Source organism: Taudactylus pleione, unplaced genomic scaffold (assembly GCF_031769625.1).
Source record: "Taudactylus pleione unplaced genomic scaffold, aTauple2 ptg000086l, whole genome shotgun sequence".
NCBI classification, from domain to species: Eukaryota; Metazoa; Chordata; class Amphibia; order Anura; family Myobatrachidae; genus Taudactylus; species Taudactylus pleione.
Window position 1 is genome coordinate 2,422,218 of NW_028284488.1, and position 22,904 is coordinate 2,445,121.

Here is a 22,904-nt window from a genome sequence, read left to right on the forward strand (position 1 = left end):
CCTGTTACATACCCCCGTGACTCATGACACGCCCTATGAGACATGTCACACACCCCTGAGGCATGAACATGCGTCTTTTCTGTGTAAGGGAAAATACAGCCCCAGTCCGTCCATGAATGTGGTCAGCAAGGATTATATCCGTTGCTCAGTTATGGGGCCAGGGAGTGGTTGTGAGAGAGGGTTATTCCATTGAGGGAGGTATGAGAAGTGATAGTGAAGAGTATTTCAGTGTTTGAGGGATTTCTAGTTATGGCTCTGCACACTGCTTATCATCATGGTACAGTGGAAGCGTCGGTGTCTGTTGTCCGCACTCCTGCACTGTCGGCACACTAAACTGCATGTCACAGAGCAGCTTGGTCTTAGAGCAGAGGCATTTCTTTGTGCACTGTGAGCTGTCCAATGAAGAGTGTTGGGAAGCTTAGCTGATATACTGCCTCCTTCACTATATGATATCTAGGTCAATGAACCCCAAAAGTCAATACCCCTCTGGAATGTCAGTGCAGCTTTTCCAGCAGGGAGAGGATTGGAATATTGCAGGCAGGAGCAGGACTGGCACATGAATTTACATACAGATGGTGTGGAGGGGGGCAGCATATGAATGGAAGTTGAGGAAGGCGGGCACATTCATTTACATACAGATGTAAATTGCCCATATTGCTCTAAGTTGGGCCTGTATACACAGTTTGCTAAAAATCACAAGATCCGGTCAGAATTGCATGTGCATGTAGCTCTGAATCAGGTACTATGTTTCAACATTGAAGAACTAATCTCATGCACAAATTGGGAAAAAATGTTAAAATACCTTTAGTCATGGCAATTATGGGTTTTACCCCCCCCCCCCCCCCCATGCTAAGTATGACACCAGTAAAATAGGAAGAAATAAATCACAGCACACACTAAAGCACATTAGCAATACATCTTTATTTTCTTTAGTATGCACCACTCAAAACATCAGTATCAAATGACAGGTTTTGAACATTGTATTTGATGCATAGAAAATACGTTCCCTATAAAACGCAGTCACAAGGCAAGCGCCATGTGCTATTGGCTCTGCCCTTATAACAGTGCTACGACAACCAATCATATTCTTTAGAGACTGTCCAGATAAGAGGTCATAGAGTTGATCGCAAAGATGTAAAATATAAACTTCAAAACTAAAAGTTTACTGAAACTTGCAACAGTTAAAACAAATGAGGGCTGTGCACTGACTGTAACTTTAATAGGGGCAATAATATTAAATAATAAAAATAGCTAAACTTCAATTTGAAGCTACAATGTTTATCTCCAGAATGGACCAGCTAATTACCCACTCAAAAAAGAATGAGAGAATAAAGATAAAAGTAGCAAAGTGAGCATAATAATAAAAGCTATGAACTGCCATGCCAGCTCATATTTTACCTTTTCAAAGTATCTCTAGTAATCTTCAAAAGTGTGTATTATTTGTTGGCATGGTTTATAGGACAATTATTTATGAGTTTGTGTTTCAACATTGTGCTCTCTAAATCCTTGTACAGACATCAGTGATACTGTTGTGACCAGTAACTTTGTGTAGGTGCACATTGTGTAAATACACACACACACAATAACAAATACATTTATGGCATTCCAGATGGAAAGGTTGTACAGTTTGCCATCACCATATAATGACCCCATGACCTCTGGTGTCTCCCCGAAACATTTCACCCTAAAAATACCCTTCCCTCAAATAAAAATACAAAACAATGAAAGCACATATAAAACACAAAGATAACAACTTTAAAAAATTAAACACCAACCATAATATAAAGGAAGATTTTGTAAAAAGCAGAAGGACATGGACATTGTGGGTGATGTGCATGCTTGTTTCCCTTTTCCCCCAAACCATTACCATGGCCTCATGCTATGGGAAAGTCCTTAGGTTGAATGAACAAAGGCACTTGGTGAATTTATGCTAATAAAGTTTTTTTTTATCAGTGCATTTGCATAAAAAGGGGAAGGGCCTGTCTTTCACTGGCAAGTCAGTAGGCATCTTGAGATGCCTATCAGGTAATAGGACACAGATGAGCTTCTCAAGGTACTGAGACTTGGAAGGGACTTCCAGGAACATTCTGGTCGCCCCACTTGACGATGAGGATGTAGTCCCCCTTGTCCTTTACAGTGTAAGTCACATTGTACAATCGATTTCCCATGTGCTTCACGTATACTTCTTCGCATGGGGTCTTTGGCCCATGGACTCCTACCATCAGCATGTTGGTGCCTGTGGAGTAAACAGTTATTAGTTAAAAAATAAAAAAGCATTCCATCAATCCACTATAGACTAGGGGTGTGCACCGGACACTTTTCGTGTTTTGTGTTTTGGTTTTGGATCTGGATCTTTCTTCGTGTTTTGGATCTGGATTGGTTTTGCCAAAACCACCCTTCCGTGTTTTGGGTTCTGGGTTTTGTGTTTTGGATCTGGATTTTTTCTTAAAAAATAAAAAAAAAACGCTAAAATCACATAAATGGGCCTTTTTTTGTTCCTACGCTATTAATAACCCCAATAACATTAATTTCCACTCATTTCCACTCTATTCTGAACACCTCACACCTCACAATATTGTTTTTAGGCCAAAAGGTTGTACCGAGGAAGCTGGATGACTATGCTAAGCGACACAAGGGGGCGGCACAAACACGTGGCCCATCTAGGAGTGGCACTGCAGTGGCAGACAGGAAGCCAATCAGCGTTATGGTGCCCATTTGCATGTAGCACGAACCCGGGAGATCCGTGCTACATGCATCTGTGTGATTGGCACAGAGCAATGACAGGTCCGTGAGACCCGTCTGTGCTGCTGTGGTAAAAAAAAAAAAAAAAACCTGTGTAAAAAAAGAAAAAAATGGCGTGCACCCCCCCAAAAAAGAGCAACCAGCCCCGGGCATTAGTAACCCAGTGCTGGGTGTGCTTAAATACAGGGGACAAACGACGTAGGGGTCCCCTGTACTTAAGCACAACCAGCACCGGGCTAGTCAGAACCAGCGCTGGTTGCCAAAATACGGGGGACAAACGACGTAGGGGTCCCCTGTATTCTGCGCAACCAGCTCTGGGCTCTGATCCGGTCCTGGTTCTGGAAATATAGGGGACAAAAAATGAGTAGGGTTCCCCTGTATGTTCCAGAACCAGCACTGGACTTTTTCTAGCGGGGGGCTGATGCCACAGCCAGGGGAGCCCTTTCACCGGGCCCCCCAGCCGCAGCATCAACCCTGACCGCTAGTCAGCCCAGGCCGGGGATCCCTGGAGAGCTGGGGACCCCCCCAATAAAGGGGTCACCCTCTCCAGGGCACCCCAGGCCCAGGCTGATAGCCCGGGGCTATCCCCGCCACCCCTGGTGGCGGTGGGTGGCGGGTTGATTGTGTGGTGTGGTGTAAATAAAGAATATCAAACATTGTCTTTACAAGTAGAACTGCAAGTCCCAGCTAGCCTGCCCCGCATGCTGGTACTTGGAGAACCACAAGTACCAGCATGCAGGGCATTAAGGGCCCACTAGTACCTGTAGTTCACCTGTAAAAAAAATGTTTAAAAAAACACAGGACACACACACCGTGACAGTATAAGTTTATTAAACATACATACACACACACACATGTACACATACTCACCTATGTAACCTGTAGCATCGGTCCACTTGTCCGGTAAAGTATCCCTAGGGGACCTGTGAAAAAAAACATACTCACCATCTCCTATGCGAGGTTCTGTCCTCTTCGTTCCAAAGTAGGCATCCCCGGACTTGGCAAAAAAAAAAAACGAAAACGCGATCCACGAACTTAGTACCGTTCTATAGAACGGTACTTCCCGAATGAGAGCTTAGCGGCGGGGTATCACCATGGAAACCCCGCTGCTAAGCGTTCATTGGCTGAGAGAGGTCATCTCCCGTCTCTCAGCCAATGAACGGCTCCCTCCATTGTAGTCAATGGTGGGAACCGCAGGGTAAACTTTAATAACCTTGCGGCTCCCAGCATTGACTACAATGGAGGGAGCCGTTCATTGGCTGAGAGACGGGAGATGGCCTCTCTCAGCCAATGAACGCTTAGCAGCGGGGTTTCCATGGTGATACCCCGCCGCTAAGCTCTCATTCGGGAAGTACCGTTCTATAGAACGGTACTAAGTTCGTGGATCGCGTTTTCGTTTTTTTTTTTTGCCAAGTCCGGGGATGCCTACTTTGGAACGAAGAGGACAGAACCTCGCATAGGAGATGGTGAGTATGTTTTTTTTCACAGGTCCCCTATGGATACTTTACCGGACAAGTGGACCGATGCTACAGGGTTACATAGGTGAGTATGTGTACATGTGTGTGTGTGTGTGTGTGTGTGTGTATGTATGTTTAATAAACTTATACTGTCACGGTGTGTGTGTCCTGTGTTTTTTTTAAACATTTTTTTACAGGTGAACTACAGGTACTAGTGGGCCCTTAATGCCCTGCATGCTGGTACTTGTGGTTCTCCAAGTACCAGCATGCGGGGCAGGCTTGCTGGGACTTGCAGTTCTACTTGTAAAGACAATGTTTGATATTCTTTATTTACACCACACCACACAATCAACCCGCCACCCACCGCCACCAGGGGTGGCGGGGATAGCCCCGGGCTATCAGCCTGGGCCTGGGGTGCCCTGGAGAGGGTGACCCCTTTATTGGGGGGGTCCCCAGCTCTCCAGGGATCCCCGGCCTGGGCTGACTAGCGGTCAGGGCTGATGCTGCGGCTGGGGGGCCCGGTGAAAGGGCTCCCCTGGCTGTGGCATCAGCCCCCCGCTAGAAAAAGTCCAGTGCTGGTTCTGGAACATACAGGGGAACCCTACTCATTTTTTTCCCCTGTATTTCCAGAACCAGGACCGGATCAGAGCCCAGAGCTGGTTGCGCAGAATACGGGGGACCCCTACGTCGTTTGTCCCCCGTATTTTGGCAACCAGCTCTGGTTCTGACTAGCCCGGTGCTGGTTGTGTTTAAGTACAGGGGACCCCTATGTCGTTTGTCCCCTGTATTTAAGCACACCCAGCACTGGGTCACTAATGCCCGGGGCTGGTTGCTCTTTTTTTGGGGGGGGGGCACGCCATTTTTTTCTCTTTTTACACAGGTTTTTTTTTTTTTATTTACCACAGCAGCACAGACGGGTCTCACGGACCCGTTAGTGCTCTGTGTCAATGACACAGATGCAAGTAGCACGGATCTCCTGGTCCGTGCGTGCATCTGTGTCATTGAAATACACAGCAGCACAGACGGGTCTCACTGACCCATCTGTGCTCTGTGTCACTGTCAATCACACAGATGCATGTAGCACGGATCTCACGAGTCCGTGCTACATGCAAATGAGCACCATAATGCTGATTGGCTGAGAGCCGTGACAGACGGCTCTGTCAGCCAATCAGCACTTTGCCCATTAAAGGCAAAGGCATTTTTTTTTAAATGGCCGCTCGAGGCAAAACCTCGAGATCCGACAGCAGATCTCGAGGTTTTGCCTCGGGAGAGGGATCCGGGGCAGACAGGGAGATCCGAGCTTGGGCTCGGATCGCCCCGGATCCCCGAAGTTCGGGTGGGTTCGGTTCTCAGGGAACCGAACCCGCTCATCCCTACTATAGACAACAATAGTATACTGCTTGCAAATCCACTCCAGCAACAAACACATTTTTCTATAAACCCACAGGTAAACAACGTTTCTGCAGAAATTTAAGTAAATATATTTCATATAAAATCAAGACTTCTAGCAATAGTCTTAAATTTACTATGAACAACATGCACCACAATACACTAAAAATAGAAAAAGAGAAGAGTTATGATTTAATCGAAAACCAGTACACACACAACTGTAATTGTTATAAAATGTCACACTCTCTCTCACCTGCTTTGCTGCAGTCTACAGTGAAGGTGTTTTTCTGTCCCACAAAAGCTTTTGAAAGTCCGGGGCCTCGGGACACCACTTTGGTAGCATCAGATGTGAATTTAGGCACTGCCATCCCATAGCCTCCCACAGAAGCAGATGATTTGGTGACGGTTTCTACCAGCACAGTGGATGTTTCATGGAGACTGTGGCCACCAGAGAGTCTTGCACCTATTGAATTGAAAGAGAAGATACTTGCTGTTATATATAGACAGAATTATTATTAATATTATTATAATTTTTCTTTTATACGTAGGCAGTTTTTAGTTTGAATGTGCAAAATGAATTTCTGTTGTGTTTTATATATTATTTAGAATAGATGGTACTGTGGTCTATTCACACTCACCTGTCACCCTGGCCTTGAATGGACTTCCAACTATATGCTGGGGTCCTCCATATTTGATAGAGATCAGGTAGTTTCCAGGTGCCATTGGAGTATATGAGACTTTATAACCCTCAGACGAATCCTGGCAGTCCAACTTCACTTTGGAAGGTCCATCAATAGTCACTGATAAAGACCCAGCTCCAGCATTAAAGGTGTTCACTACAAATTCTGAAGGTCTCCCTGTGTAAGAAACATGATAGGAAAGACAAGGATAGTGTCAGGATACTATTATGTTGCCTGTCTGTATCAGAAGCCAAGGATATGGGATGTCCCAGTTTAACAGTTGGAAAGGATCAGTTATACTGCCTTTTGCATTGCCTTTAGCATCATAACTACTAATGACTCAATAAATATTACAATAAGTATCTGCTAAAATTGTAGTTGAAAGAAATTAATGTTGTGTTCTGCAAGTGACTAAGCAATAAATCAAGATGCTTATTTGTGTCAAACAATTATAACTAAATACATGGTTGTGCTAAAATGGACTACAAATATACATAGAGATGTCTCCAATCATCAAAAAATGACTTGTGACTCTTACCTGTGACTCCACCCTCTAGCCCAGGCCCATAGGCTGTAACAAGTCCAGGGTCACCAGCCTGACTTTGCTCACCCACACGGATCTTGAATGGACTTCCTGGGATGTGTCGTCCATTGAATTTGACATCAATGGAGTGTACCCCATTTTCGTGAGGAATGAAACGGATTGAGTATTTGTCTGGAGGTGCAAAAAAACAAAAATTTGATTGCACAAAAAAACACACATTATGATAGACAACATTGTAACACCCTAAGGGAATAATTTATCTTACCACTGTCCACTTCAGACACGTAGCATTCTTCTACCACGCCTGAAGGTGTGTGTACCTTGGCATCGATCACTCCACGAGCTCCATTCAACTGCACTGCAAATGAGGCTGGCTGGGTGACTATCAGTCCGGTCTCCTATAAAGCAGTACAGTTTGATTAATCTAGGATATGCAAAATCTTAAAATATATTAATAAATGTAATTGTAAATGTAGAGAAAAATACCAGTAAAGGCTAAATTGTTTACAAAATAAGAGTTTGTAAAGATTCCTACCCAATAAGTTACATTATGGTTAAACATATATTTGTATTTGAATAAAAATAATGACTTCTTACTGTACCTGTAGGCTAGTGACAGTTAATCTGCGGGCATCATCGGAACGGGAGGCCACTGGTACCACAAAGGGGCTGTCAGGGATGTGTTCATCATTAAATTTGATAGACACCTCATAGTCACCTGCATTACAATGATAAGAAGAATATGAATAGTTACAATAGGAATTTTGACTCACCACTAATATTCTAGATGTTTTTCTTTGAGCTGATTTGTCTTTTTCGCTCACCAGCTTCCTGTACAATGTACGATACTCCACAGGACCCATCTTTACGGTCTTCAAAGGAGATCTCTGCTTTGCTAGGTCCTTCTACTGCAATAGACAGACCGCCAGCTCCTGCCTCTCGTGTCCATATGCTGAATTCAGCTGTGCAGATTAAGTAATCATACAGAAAATGTGGTACACCATCTCACTTAAAATTTTATATTATATCCATATTCATTATCTCATAATTGCTTACCTGGAACTCCTGCTACTCCCCTCTCCAAGCCAGTGCCACCTGCCCTGACTTTGTGGGCACCACCTTCACCCATGGGGCCAACTGTGAACTGGAAAGGACTACCAGGAACATGTTGGCCTCTATACTTGACACTAACGGTGTGAGCTCCCATCTCCTGTGGTACGAACCGCACACTATATGTACTGTCTTCACCGTCAATGATTTCTGCATCTGCTGTTTTTCCAGAAGGGCTGGTCACCTGTGCTGTCATATCCTGAGGAGCTGCTTCACCTGAACACAAGGCAATACAGTTCAACAATGTTTATATATTAAACAACTTTCATCACTGAGATAAAAGAAATGTACTCGTTTGGTAACCAGTTGTGTAGCAGTAAGTGCTGTATTCCTCTGCAGTACTGACCTTCCTGTCGTGCAATGTTGCTGAATGAGCCCAGACTCTCCCGGCCAAGGAAGTCCCCAAACACATTGTGAAAAGGGTCACCTCCAACCTGTGTAGATTCCTCCACCCGCACTTCTCGTTTTGTTTCACCTGCACGAGTTTTGCTAATCTCTGTGCGTTCAGTGCGTGTATATGTATGGCTGCTGCGTGTGAAAGTGCGTGTGAGGCGTTCTTGGGCTGAGACCATCTGGAACCAGTTGCCTAAGCAAGACAAGGAGACAAAAAACAGGAATACATTTAGACACTACAATTGGTGAAAACAAAAAACAGGTTTTAATTCTCTGTCTTGAAGTCACATTTTCAATGTTACCAAGCTTGATTAAATCAATGTGACATTTGAGTAAAAATGTAGGTATTAATGAACCGATGAGTCAGTATATTTACATTGCGCCTGATAGGTTAGTTGTATTCATTCATATCATTTAGATGTCAAAGATATCCAATTGTTACAATACAATTACTTTGCACATATATGGGATTTATTCCCTGGAATGCTTGAAATGTAGGGTTTTCTGGATAAGGGTTTATTGCATAAACTGGAAGATTATGCCTAATATGTACTAATTTAATCAAATAAAAATACCCTTTCATTTCCCCATAATATCCCTGCCATTAAATTATTTAACAGTGCTCATCTCAGTGACTAGAGGAGGAAACACTCCATCATCATATCTGTGTGTTAAACATTTTTACTGAAAAGCAATAACTATTCACATTGTTTTCTTTCTGAACTTTCTGGATAATAGGTTTCTGGATAAGATATCCAATATTTGCATATTATTTGGTTGTATGAAAATTGTGTATATTATTGATCATTGTAATTTTGTACTGTACGTTTGTTTTAATGAACGTACCTGGAATCTTCAGATTGAGGTCACATGTGCTGCCTATGCTGGCAATAGAGGGGGCCTGGCGTCTTCTGGTTATGCTCTCTTTCATACGCCCTTCCCCTGTTACCTTCACCATGAATGGACTTCCTGCAGGGAACATGAAAATATTTGTTAGCGTTTGTGTAGTATGTGCCCCAAGAAGATGTGTCCCTGATATGAATCATTACTGAATGTGTTCCAGTATGTGAACTAAAACTAGCCCAAGGTGTTCTGTTTGTTTATTTATTTCAGTTTACAGTACGTTCTCATCAGGTGTGTGCTCTAATGTTAGAATGATGTATCCTTATTACTTAAGTGGTTGTATCCATGATGTCACATGGTTCACATTGCTGAGCACCAAAGTGGATGGTGTCACATATTATGAGTGGTAAACATGTGTTATATGTACTTATACTGTATGTGTCATTGACATACAGTACAACAGTATGTCATTTGTTACACATACCTGGCACATGCTTATCTGCAAACTTGATGTTGATAATGTATGTTCCCGGCTCAGTAGGACAATAAGACACTTTACATGTTCCATCTTCCACATCCTCACAGTTTATATCCACTTTGCTTGGGCCTTCAATGGACAACCCTAAACCTCCATATCCTTAGAAGCAGACAGATAGATCAATTTATTTGAAGATTATATCAGAGGAATTACAATGAGCAAAATGAGCAATGAAAAACTAACTGTATTTACCTGCATTCCTAGTGTCAACTATGAATTCAGACACCTCAAACGTTATACCTTCCAGCAGTCCCTTCCCTGACACTTTCACCCTGCTGGCATCACCGATCTCAGACTGTCCCACAATGATCTTGAAGGGACTGTTAGTAACATGTTTCCCATTCTTTTTTACACTGACCACATGCTCTCCCACCTCTTTCGGGGTGAAGGAGATTCCTGTAGTAGATGAAACATAGTAGTCAGGTATACAGCAAATTTACTCCATGAAACACAACTTATATTTGTGTATAAGAATTTAACACAAGTGTCATATATAGTTTTCAACATATGTAAGAGGCCAATGACATTTGAAAATTGTGCATAGTGTAACAACACTAAACATATTTGCAACATACTGTATGGTGATATGATATATGTAGTAATCATATTATATAACCAGCCCTTTACCATGTGATGCTTTTTCTTAACTGCTTTAATATTCTCAGTGTACGCCTATTTCTTTCTGTAATTTGTGATGCTTTGTTCTCTTACCAATGTGCCTATTTGGAAGTCTCTTAAGCAGACATGGCTCCTCATTGCCAGATGGGGCTCTGATACTGGCAGTTAACAGGCTTAGATCTGTCTCTGTGATCGTGAGGGAAACATCTGTAGAGGTCCCCACATTGAGCTGAGACGTTCTCATGGAGTCATCACCTAATAAGACAGTTTTAGTACAAGATGTTACATGATATATTAGTGAACTTAACTGAAAGTGTAAAATATAGTACTAAGTCTTTTATCTTAAGATGAAATCTGACAACTTGTTATGATATCCATTCAACACTGTATGATCACTAAAGAGTCCAACAGTTCCCAAGCAACTTTTTTGTATTATAACATGAGTTTGCATATTACAAACAGAGAGCAGTAGTTAAAACTCCTCCATAGTGTAGTTCCTAAAGCATATGAATGGTGCTTGTACTAGGGAAGAGGCATAGACAACTACTGAGTCAAGCAAGATGTAATAGAATACAGGAAAGATGTTTGTGGACTGTTGGATGCTTCAGGGATCCAGCAGATTAGGTTTAGTATTATAATTAACTTAATACTAGAGGTAAATTTGTGAGTAGACTATTGTATTCTACTACAAGAGAAAAAAGTTAAACAATAAATTAACAGAACTAAATAGCACAATAAGGAAACTACAGTAATCAAACACTCCTCAATAAACTTTCTAAATGAACTCTAGATTGGATTGTCTCTGTAACTCTAGTTTAATAGAAGAGGCCCATTTATCAATGAGTTTTATCATATGCAACGAGTTTTAAAACTTGTTGCGTATGATAAATGATGCTCCAGCCAATCAGCTCCCAACTGTCATTTTCCAAACAGATAACAGTTCGGAGCTGATTGGCTGAAGCACCATTATCATAAACGAGTTTTAAAACTCGTTGCATATGATAAAACTCATTGATTAACGAGGCCCTAAGTGTTTGACCAAACTATGTCATAATCCATTCTCATCACCTGTAATCTTAGCTGTGAAAGGACTGCCTGGGATATGCTTGTCATCAAATCGGACAATTATGTTATAGTCTCCAGGGGCTGTAGGCAAGTAGGACACAGTGCATGTACCGTCCTTATTGTCCTTGCATGTGATTTCTGCTTTTGATGGACCTTCCACAGCCAGTGATAAGCCACCTGTGTTAGGAGAAATAAAAGAGACATTCCTTATATGCATTTGTACTATGCAAATGATTACAACTATTAGGAACAGAGATAGTGACATTAAAATGTAACTATCATACATTATAAATTGGTATATTAAGTTAGCATTAAACAGAAAAAAAGTATACTCAGATTTCAAGTATCTGTTGAAGTTTGCAGTCACATACCTTCTCCAGCATCCTTTGTAACGATGGTGAATGTGGCAGGTTTATTTACCATCCCATGAATAAGTCCTGATCCATAGGCATTCACGTGTCGGCTGTTCATGGCATCTACGTAAAACTGCAGTGGACTCCCTAGAAGTAAAAAGTCAAATACTGTTTCTAAAGTACAAGTAGCACAATGGCAGTTCTACCTAATACCATCTGAATCAGCATGCAAAGGTGTACTGTACTTCCCATGGCTTTCTGTCCTAAGCTGGACAGATATATCCCTCACTCGCAGGAACATCTCCCCTTTCGGCTACCTTCAGTTAACCAGTGTCATACATATACTTTATTGGTCATTGTCATCTCTAAATAATTTACCTGGAATGTGATTTCCATCATACTTTATGTCCATTTCATGTAATCCCTTCTCCACTGGAGCAAATTTCACAGTGACTGTGCCGTCTTTGTTATCAGTGATATTGGGCCGAGCGGTCTTACCAGAAGGCATGCGGACCTCTCCTAGATTCAAAGACAGAAGTTAGACATGGCTCTTGGTCTCTGGGGGTTGTAACTAGGATCAGTTTTTTGGTTGCATTAAAAAGTGCAAATGCCCTATTGGTTCAGTCTTTGGGGATTAAATAGTCTACACTTGTGCTCTTTTTCTATATCATGTATTGTAATGTAACAAGTTGTGCTTAAGTAAATTGTGGAAACAAAATGTGTAATGCAGTTATTTAAACCACAAACACAACTCTATAACCTAAATGTACATATTTATAGCTCATGAGGCTGGTTAGAAATATCGAAGAACATTTTATTTATTCTTCTTTATTCTTAGCAAAAAGTTTACTATTTCATTTTGTACCATTTAAAACTCAGTGGATCAGTTTCTGTAGTTTTTAGGAACATAGTTGAGAGAACAGTGTAAAGTGTTTTTTTAAGTACTGGTAAATGACTAGAGTCCTGTTCTATTGGCTCGAAAACTATACCTGTTATCTCTCCTTTCTGCACAGTGAAAGGAATGACTAGGTTGAATGGCCTGAGCATGGTATCCATGTTATCAACAGGAACGACAGGCTCTTCTGTTGCCTGCAGAGGATAAAGGAGAATTGTAAATAATCTGATCCCTTATAGAAATGACAATACAACTATACAAAAATCTGAAAATAAAATAATTCAGTGCAGTAAAAAAATAAAGATGAATAATTTTATATTCCACAGCTGAGGATTTAAAATTAAGGACAGGAGTATCATTAGTATAGTGTAAGAGTAATAAGATGCAGAACAGATGAATACAGGAAAAACAATTGTTGGTGAAAATCAGAGCAATGTACAGTCAGTCAGGGGACCTCTTGTCTCTTTAGGCCTCCAAAATAAAGCGAATTTAGGGGTTCTGTCTTTTTGTTCTAAGCCTCACAACATCAGTGTTGTTGAGATTTTCAGTACTACACTGGACGGCAAGGATGTTAATGAAGACAAACATGAAATATTACATGTATTTTTAAGAATTATATGATCTAGACTACAGTGTAGACATAGGTGAGCCACAACCATTATAATAGGTATTGTCTCAGCCACCAATATACATTGTTGTAGTAAAGTGGCTGTTTCTGTGATGAAGCTTGTTACTATGCCAGCTGCTTTTAGTACACTTTTATACCTCTTTTATAACCAATATATATACCTACTGCACTTTTAACATAGGCCAAAATGTATCAGACAATTGTATTAGAGGTCTCTGATCTATGACTATGAGGTATGCTGGAAACAAGACAGAAGATAAAGCCAGTAAGAGAAGCTGCATATAGGAAAGTAATGGGTGGAGTTCAGAGATCTAGAATGAGAGGGCTATAATAATCGAGTTCTCTCTCTTATACCCAGTGAGTTGGATAGCCGGGGAGGTGTGCATTATATGGCTGTTGTAGCTGCACAGTGTCACATGGCTCCTCTATGATGGGAATGGTATCACAAGCCTGGCAGGAGGGAGGGAAGTCATTAGTTTCATGTCTGGGAAAGCACAAGTTACATTGGGGAGTGTTACATGTGTAGCGTCTCTCACCATGCATTGGAAACTTACCACCACATGGAAGGGACTGTTGGGAATCTGTTCTCCACCAAATCGAATGGTGATGACATATTTCCCTGGCTCAGGTGCAGTGTAGTAAATATCAAAAGTGCCATCTTGATTTTCCACTACATCAACATCCAGTTCTGCTCCATCTGGTGTAGAGACCTTGCAGGTAACTTTTCCCTTTCCTGCAGCTTTTGCATCCACTGTGATGACAGTCTCTTCCCCAATCTGAATAGTGGGTCCTAGACAGGCTCCTAAGGGCCCAAAGAAATAGAAATACCAGTCATGAGCTGCATAAGCCTTAACATGCACTTGTGCCAAAACATTAACTTTTATATTAATAACCCAATAAATGATCAGTTAATACCCAGTGTGAATTAAATATCCAGTAAACGTAGTATTGGTTATGTTTCTCATACTTGTTCACAGCTATTAGTGATACATTAAACAACTCACCTAATCCATGTCCTCCAATAGACACTGGAAGAAATAGAGAATATATTAGTATATTCATATAAGAAAACAGATATTTGTAGATGCATGGATTACTTATTCTTTTCTACTGGGCATGATAAAGACCTCACCTGTCACTAAGCACTTGCTGGCATCTCCAGTTGGTACAGCGTGAATACGGAAAGGAGAGTAAGGAATTTCATCTCCGCCATACTTGATGGTAATAGTGTATCTCCCGGCCATGTCTGGCAGATAAGACACTGTGTAGGTACCATCCCCATTTCCTCTAATATTAGCTTTCTTTGGCTTTCCTTCAGGGTCCTATGAGGGAAAGAAAGAAAATTACCAGCCCTGTGGAACTATGTTAGTTCCAAATAAGAGGGGCAGATCTAGCTTAGTACTGTTATGTACATTTCTACAATATACATAGATTGTGTGATAATAAAATGTGCATAATTATGTAAAACAATTACATTAAATTTACCACAGTTACATACTCCAAAATGAGATGTAATATATAAGATGTATATATAGGCACAACTATAGGTCACTAGCTCTTTAGATATCGCTAACACTAACTCCTAATGTCCCTTTTTAATCATGTCCTAAAGATGGAAAGGTCCCTTTTCTGTCTGCAGACTATCATATATCCAGAGCTGCGTGACTCCCTAATGCCTGCGTGAATATATCACTGTTGCCAGATAGCGATGCTTTGCTGAGGATTAATCCTTATACTGACTGAGCTCCAACTTCTCCATTACATTCCCACCTATTTATTTTAAACCGGCTGTCATCCTGTTACAGAATGTACGTTTGTATATATAGTTATGGAATCATCATAACGAAAGTAATTTTTTCCTTTGATACATTTTATTGTTAGACGAGAACATAACCATGATCCCTTAAGACTAAACAATCTAGAAATGAAAAAATTTAAAATCTTAATCTTAAACCCTTAAGAGTTGTATTGATAATAGTTGTATTGTGCAATCCTGAGTTATGGAGTTTTTCTTTAGAATTTGAGCTTTAATAATAATCTAAAAATTACTGTTTATTTTAATTAATATACTTTAGTATTTACATAACACTGGGGAATTTGAATATAATCAGTGTAAGCTAGTTGCACTGATGGAACACTTTCATGTCATGTCCCTTGTTTTGCAACTATACAAGATATTCAGGCAAAAATGGGGACGAGAGAGGCTCTTTACTCCATGCCCCCTATTCCCCTACTGTGAAGTGGTTTCCATGGCACTTATATGTCACAGAGGGTAAGGGTGCACCCCCTGCACAACCTATTTTGTGGAGCCCCTCTCCCCCTTTTAACCTAAATGAACCTCCACTGGTGGATTCGGATGTTTGACCTACTCATTCATTATGTAATTCCAGGTTTGATATTTGTTTGATGTCTGTAGATGACCTGTTACCCTTACCTTTTTTGCCTCTTTTTCCTCCCCCCATGTTATCCCCTTTTCTTTTTTTCTGTATCCCCATAACTTTTTTGCAAAACTTTATTGATGGAAAAAAAAAAGACAGAACTTCTCCCATCTCCCACTAGATGGAGCTTTGTTGTCCACTCTCAGCTAAGCCTAAATATGAATGAGCTCATTTTAATGGGATGTACAAATCTCCCAGCTGTTCTAGAAGCATACTAGGGGTCACTTGTTTTTATAAATAAACCATATGGACAGGGATTGTGTTCCTAGATAAGCAGTGTTTTTATTAACCGTTTCATGGAAATAAGAAAGGAAACATTAGAGAAAACTATTTTCTGTTACTCTCCATCTAAAAAAATTACAGCAAACTGACAATCACTGATTGCAGCATGCTGAGGGTTTTAGTCTTACAACGGTTATAAAGCTAAGGGGAAATGTATCAATAGTACATTTTTTGTTACGTAAATTAAGCACCTTCTTCTCTGTTTTGTAAGGTGAATCAGAAAGCAATAGCACCTAGATGGATTAATATGTTTGCCGCCAGAATGGGGGATAGCCCCCCTCCCCCCCCTTGATGATTTTAGCTAGTCCCATAGCACATCAGCGTACTGCTCCTGGGCGACCCCAGGCATATGTGATTCTAGAGCTGGCGGCAGGGAAGTGTAAGTACACATAGCGCCACCTTCACATAGCGCTATGTGTTTGGGTCAAGTATTGAAAGATTCAGCTTTCTTTGCTTAGTAAGTGCCCCCAAATACATTGCCGCTATAGCTAGCTATGATGGCGGTGTTATTTGTACAAGCCGAAAGTGCCAATAAAGAAATGTCTCCAAATTTCTCCACAGTCAGCCTTTTAATATATTTTAGAGAAGCAGTAATAACCCCCAAAAATAGGGGTCATCACCGCTGTTACCCCTATTATTTGTATACTGTTGCCAGTGATTATTTTCCTGATGGTTCTCAACTGTACACAGTACAGCCACCTTCTTGTATCTAGTTCCAGGGACAGGTTGTTATCATGTCAGAAATTAATCAAATAAATACCTTAACACTTTCACAGTGTATGATATCTAATGTAAATCTTGAATAAAGGTGTAATTTTGGATGAGTACTGGTACCTTTGTTAAATATAGCGATAGGTGGAAGTTATATAAAACAGTCTAAACTGTAGTGAAAATGTAAGGTAAATCCAGGTACTGTATTTTGCTATTTACTTTATTAAATATTATCCATAGATGCTTTAAATCTAGAAAATGTGCAAACAGCAATAGTAAGAGCTGGAGGTTGATTCAGAAATGAAATAGGAAGCCTTATGAAATAAGATAGATAAGTTGATGATATGGAGTTTTAGATTTAAGAGAGAAGTTGACCAGTATACTCACCAGAATTTGAACAGTCAGAAGCCCCTCGCCCGCATCACGGGCATCAATGGTAAATTCAACAGGTAGGCTGGCTGGGATACCTGCTGTGTTGAGACCTGGTCCACTGGCACGCACTTTGCTTGCATCGTGAGTAGGCAGAACCCTAATTTTGAATGGGCTGTAGACAAAAAATATATTTTTTATTACATCTCATAGGAGGATTTGAATGGCTACTTTTATGAGCAGTGTTAGGATAAACATCTGACCTTCGTGGCACTTCCTGGTCTGCATATCTCACAGATACAGTGTATGGTCCATCTGTGGCTGGAGTATAATTTACAGTATGAGTCCCATCTCCATTGTCTCGTACATCCACTGGCTCTGCCAAACCTAAGGAAGTCAATGTAGAGAAAATGATCATTTGTATTGTTTTTCTGGAAATTATCCCTTTACCCCTTATATGCTTCCATTTTTTCATGCTACCCAAGTACCTGATGGTCCTTGCACCAGTACTTCTAGTGGTGCCAGTCCAGCTTTGCTGCAGTCTACAGTGAAGGTCTGTGGGACATGTGTTCTCACACCAGCCCCCAACCCAGGACCTGAACACTTCACTTTGCTAGGGTCCACAACATCTTTCACTGGCACACGGAAAGGGCTTCCTGCAAGAGTCAATGAGTCAGCAATTACACTCCAGGCCACACTGTGCTATCGTTGTGTGTACATGAAGGTACTGTAGGCTCTTGTGTACATTTCATAAAAATGGATTTGCTTTACCTGGGATTGGTCGACCACCAAAAGTGATATTAACATCATACTCTCCTGGAGTGAAAGGGATGTATTCCACGCTACAGCTGCCATCTTTATTGTCCTTACAGGACATTTTTGCTTCAGAGGGACCTTCAATTGCAAGGCCAAGACCCCCAGTTCCAGCTCCTCTGTATTAAAAAAAAGCAAGAAAATTATGCAGATAATGATATGACAGGACACAGAGGTGTGTCTATTACACATTCTGACAGTATACTCCACACCCTTACCTGGTTTCAACAGTAAAGCGATTGGACTTGTTAAGAAGTCCACCTTCTAGCCCTGGGCCATATGCTCGTACACGGGATGGATCACAGCCCTCAGTGACAGTGACACGGAATGGGCTCTTAGGCACTGGAACTTCATCATACAGAACCTCAACCAAATGAACACCTAAGGTTCAAACGTCACAGATGAAACAATGCCCACACAAAATAACATTATAGAATTAATAGTACAGCTGACGGTTGACCTAATATTGAGGCATACGATCTGCCTAATATTTTCCACTTTGTTTGTTGTGAGTGATGAAAGAAGAGAAACAGAAAGGCCTGTTGTTTTCTTTCTCTGATTGGTAAAAGCATCAAGAGGGTTCAGCGTTCAGTGAAACCACTCACAAAGAGACGCCATCCTCTACTTCTATGAACACTTCCAATTCTTCACACCTCTCCTGACTACTGTTAGCGTTCTGTAAAAAGTAGCACTGATAATATACTAAAAAGTTTATATACAATTATTTATACTTTTTTTGTATACATTACAAAGAAGAATACTAATACTATTAAAGTACACTTTCCACAGTGACACATTCAGACATTTGGCAGGAGACTGCCTGTTCATTGTTTTCTACACTCAGCAGACTATGGACCTGATTCTGAGTTAGGAATAAAGCAACATAGGACAAGTAGCTGTGTAAGTGGACAAACCATGTAGCAATGCAAGTGGTGTAAACACATACATTTTTGTGCATGTGGAGTAAATACTGGCTGCTTTTGCATGTAGCCCACAAATGCTGTAGTTTTATTTTTGCACTGCAACTTATGCTGGGTATGCTGGCAGATCGAGTGTCTGCAGATATATCTGCAGACGATGATTGTTCATACACACTGAACAACCATTATCTGTTTTCTGGACGACGTGTCGCGCCCGCCTCCCCACCGCCTCTGCTGCAAGTGAACGACATTGCTCACAGAGATATATTCTGTACACACAGGCCAACGGGCACAAGATATATTGGCCAATCAATTGATCAAGTGTGTACCCCGCATTAGACATCAGTTTGGACACACCCTTCCCAAATCTAAATCTCTCTGCACATTATAAATCTGCCCCACCTGCAGTGCTGCATGATCTTACCAAGGTGCACAGTTACTTGCTTACTTTATTCCCAACTCAGATTCAGGTCCTATGTATCTATTTATCCTGTACATTTATTAGTACAACAATGGAGTATAAATGAACATTCATATTGGTTCATTAAATAATGCAGGTACCAACCATCATTCACTATTACCAACAAACAATATGAAATATTGAAATAAATTCACACTTTAGGTTTATCATTTGTTTCTGTATAAATGGATGAATACTGCATACCTCAAGGATGCCCAGATATATGTGCACTTTTACAAGTCTGCAGTTTTAAAATGATGATGTGGGAACCCTATGTACACATTTGCAAAGTTTTTACCTTAAACCTCATAATGCAATACATTAAAATATACTGATCTATCAGCATGATCTAGAGATCCTTCGATATTGATATAACTTGGTATAAATATTATGCTTGGAGCTTACCATCCTCATATGCTGTATATTGCACATGATATGTGCCATCCCCATTGTCAGCTATCAAGCTGTCAGTTACAGCACCTGATGGGCTGATGATACGGGTGGTCACATGACTACCCCCAGTCTTGGTTAAAGAGCGGGCATCCACGGTAAATTCTGTGGTAACCTCACGCAGTACACCTAAAAGAGGGGAGAGAATAATATAAATTGCCGTAACTAGACTTTTTAGTGCCCTGTGCCAGAAAAAGCTTTGGCGTCCCTCCCCCCATTTTTCAAGTAGGGACATAAGATGCCCGCCCGAAAAGGTGGGTGGCCTCATGGGGAAGTGCCATGACAAATCTGATTTGTCCCATATGATGATGAAGGGGCACCGATCCCATTGTATTACTGTTGTCCAGGTGTCACTGCCAAATACAGTGTGAATCCAATGGCTGCATTGATGATTCCATGGAGGACATAGGGGAGGCCAGGAAATGCCAGGGAATAAAGAAGAGGAAGCTACAAGTGAGAATGATTATAAAGAGAATATTGACAGGCCTGAACAGCGCCCCCTGGCCTGCGGTGCCCTGTGCCGTGGCACATGTCGCACTACCCTAGTTACGGCCCTGGCATTCATTATGTACCACCGAACATCATTCTTGGACTAGTCTACAGGAATTTTTGTTATATAATTTAAGATACCTGCTGCTTATGCCAAAGGAAGTATAACTGTGTATGTCTAAACAGCAACCAACCCTGTTTTTATATATTCTTTGTAAGACATATCAAAGTATTTTTTTCCCCTTCTTACTAACCTCTGGGTTCCACTCCTGGGCCGAAAATCTTTACTCCACTGGTGTCCACAGCTGGTTCCACATTCACCCGGACAGGGAATTTGGGTACTGCGTGTCCTCCATATTTAATGGTGATTGTGTAAGCCCCAGAGCATGATGGGATGTAGGTAATACTATAGGTCCCATCACTGTTGTTTTGAATCAGAACTTCAGCTTTAGCTCCCGAATCTGATAAAATCTCAATGGTGAGCTCAGCATCACCAGCTTTGGAGCAGTCCACAGTAAAGGTGGCCACCTCGCCAGCCTTTCCTTTTTCTAAGCCAGGCCCACTGGCTGTCACTTTGCTGGGATCAAACACAGGCCTGATGTCAGCCTTAAAGGGTGAACCAGGAATGTGAGCCTCTGCAAACAAGATGTTGATAGAATACTCTCCAGGTTCTGTCGGTAAGTATGAAACTGAACAGGAGCCGTCTCCATTATCCTGGCACTCAATCTTGGCCTCACATGGTCCTTCTACTGTCAGGCCAAGACCTCCTGTACCAGCTCCTTTGGTGTCAATTGCAAATGGAGCTGGCTTACCCACAAACCCACCTTTCAGTCCTGGTCCATAGGCACGAACCTGGTAAAGAAAGATTGAAAATAAAAATATAAATTTTTATTAACATAATTCTTTTATTTATATACATCAACATAATTAGTTTGTACAATCAGACATTTGTCTAGTCTGAAGGTAAGCTGTTGCCACTTCTAATTCAATAGTTATCGGTTGCACAAGTTACACCCATGCTCTTTATGTTATCACTGTGTACATTTCCATAGAATGAAGAAAATCATATTTTACCTTTTAATAATTTGGAAATGTTTTAAACACCCTTGAAATAATTCTGGGATCCAGACATAAACCAAATAAATGAACAAATAGGTACTATAGCTGAAACTAAAATCCAAAGTTGCATTACACTGTAAGCAGTATTAATAAAGTAATGACGTACGGCATATGTTAATGTAGCCTCCCCCATAATATAAGGAAAACGGGAACACTTATAAAGTAATAATGCAGAATGAACTGTTTCCAGTAAAGCCTTGTACAAGGTGTTTTCTGCTATGCACCATATGATATTTGTCATATCTTTACCATCTATAATCTAAATTGTTGTTTAAGAGCAATATTCTGATTTATTAAGTTTAGTAACTTTATTCTTTGTAAATGCACTTTAATTTGATGACGTCTTCATGAATAATGTTTTTTCCCTTTAGGTCTGAGAGCACCAGTGTCATAGGATAGCTCATTTCCATTGTCTCACACAGATTTTCACCTACTTATCTTTGTTTCTGTGTTGCCCTGTCACACTAAACTGCAAAAGGAATATCCTATAGGATATACAGTAAATTATATGTAATTGCAAATGAGATGTATTTGGGGAGGATGTCCTCCACTGCTGGATCTGATATTTCCCCAGGGCCTGTTTGCGAATCTAAGCTAAGGGTTTATTTAAACATAGATATATATCCCCTCCTCTTTGGCTGATCCGACCTGACACTCGCCCTGCATCTTGCATACACAGTAATGAGAAACACATGGTGGAAAACCCTGCATGTGCCAGGACTGGGGAAGACAGAGAGCAGGGGAGTGGGATTGAGACCAATATGAGTGATGTTATGAGGTAGAACAGCAGCGGCACATGACAAATATTAGTGAGGCGGAGAATAGAAATTGTGTAGAAAGAGCAGAAGTGCAGAGAGATGGGATACAAGGTAATAGCAAAAGAGAAACACCACATTGATGGGAATTACAGAATGTTGTAATCCTATACAGGAAACAGTATATCAGAAAGAAAACAATAGAGATTTGAAAAAAAACAACAATGAAGAGTGAAAGGAAAAGACCATAACCACAATTATTACTGACTTTCTGTACCTTGGAAGGATCAGGGGGCATTACTGCCTCCACTGAGAATGGGCTTCCTGGCACAGGATGCCCATCATAAGTGATGTCCACCTTGTATGGTCCTTCCTCAGGGGGCATGTATTTTACTGTGTGAATCTCACTGGTGACTCCAGTCTCCACCTTGCAAGGAATTGGACGGCGTGAGGGGGATGTTATCTTCACGTCCACCTTCCCCTGACCTCCAGCCCCACTGGTGTTAATGGAGAACTCCTGATCCTTCCCAACATCCACTTCTGTGAAAGTGAGAGCAAAATGACTGGTGTATCACATGCACTGGAAATGCATACAACAGTTCATGTCTGGCTGCACAAAATATAGCAGAGACACATGTACTGTATTTAGCCAGCTATAAGACACAACTCTCAGGATGCAGACTGAGAGGGAACTGCAATACAAGCTGCTACTCACTGTTGTTGAGTCCTTGAACTTTAACCTTGCCCAGGTCAAGAGGAGGAGCCACATTGACAATAAAGGGGCTCTTAGGGATGGGATCCCCTCCATACGTTACAGAGACAGTTATATTGCCCTGTAGGAAC

The 22,904-nt window shown here is 41.1% G+C and overlaps 1 protein-coding gene across 5 annotated transcripts in view; it reads right to left on the reverse strand.

The window, feature by feature from the left end:
- Window positions 1-902: 902 nt before the first annotated feature.
- Window positions 903-22,904, reverse strand: part of FLNC (filamin C) — a 70,119-nt gene continuing 48,117 nt past the window's right edge. For 3 of the 5 annotated variants that reach the window (XM_088468659.1, XM_088468660.1, XM_088468661.1), the window contains 29 exons: window positions 22,777-22,894; window positions 22,339-22,601; window positions 20,442-21,039; window positions 19,654-19,827; window positions 18,087-18,249; window positions 17,827-17,987; window positions 17,544-17,711; window positions 17,319-17,442; window positions 17,074-17,230; window positions 14,388-14,577; window positions 14,260-14,283; window positions 13,810-14,057; window positions 12,722-12,821; window positions 12,111-12,251; window positions 11,751-11,879; window positions 11,383-11,556; window positions 10,408-10,569; window positions 9,889-10,092; window positions 9,643-9,795; window positions 9,162-9,284; window positions 8,269-8,508; window positions 7,869-8,138; window positions 7,637-7,774; window positions 7,415-7,530; window positions 7,078-7,210; window positions 6,807-6,983; window positions 6,227-6,445; window positions 5,842-6,051; window positions 903-2,236 (listed from right to left, as the gene is read on the reverse strand). In XM_088468659.1, the coding sequence (XP_088324785.1) occupies window positions 2,049-2,236; window positions 5,842-6,051; window positions 6,227-6,445; window positions 6,807-6,983; window positions 7,078-7,210; window positions 7,415-7,530; window positions 7,637-7,774; window positions 7,869-8,138; window positions 8,269-8,508; window positions 9,162-9,284; window positions 9,643-9,795; window positions 9,889-10,092; window positions 10,408-10,569; window positions 11,383-11,556; window positions 11,751-11,879; window positions 12,111-12,251; window positions 12,722-12,821; window positions 13,810-14,057; window positions 14,260-14,283; window positions 14,388-14,577; window positions 17,074-17,230; window positions 17,319-17,442; window positions 17,544-17,711; window positions 17,827-17,987; window positions 18,087-18,249; window positions 19,654-19,827; window positions 20,442-21,039; window positions 22,339-22,601; window positions 22,777-22,894 (5,265 nt within the window). In that variant the 3' untranslated portion in view covers window positions 903-2,048. Of the gene's footprint in view, window positions 2,237-5,841; window positions 6,052-6,226; window positions 6,446-6,806; window positions 6,984-7,077; window positions 7,211-7,414; window positions 7,531-7,636; window positions 7,775-7,868; window positions 8,139-8,268; window positions 8,509-9,161; window positions 9,285-9,642; window positions 9,796-9,888; window positions 10,093-10,407; window positions 10,570-11,382; window positions 11,557-11,750; window positions 11,880-12,110; window positions 12,252-12,721; window positions 12,822-13,609; window positions 13,706-13,809; window positions 14,058-14,259; window positions 14,284-14,387; window positions 14,578-17,073; window positions 17,231-17,318; window positions 17,443-17,543; window positions 17,712-17,826; window positions 17,988-18,086; window positions 18,250-19,653; window positions 19,828-20,441; window positions 21,040-22,338; window positions 22,602-22,776; window positions 22,895-22,904 lie in introns of all 5 variants that reach the window. The other 2 variants (XM_088468663.1, XM_088468662.1) reach the window with 1 other exon arrangement.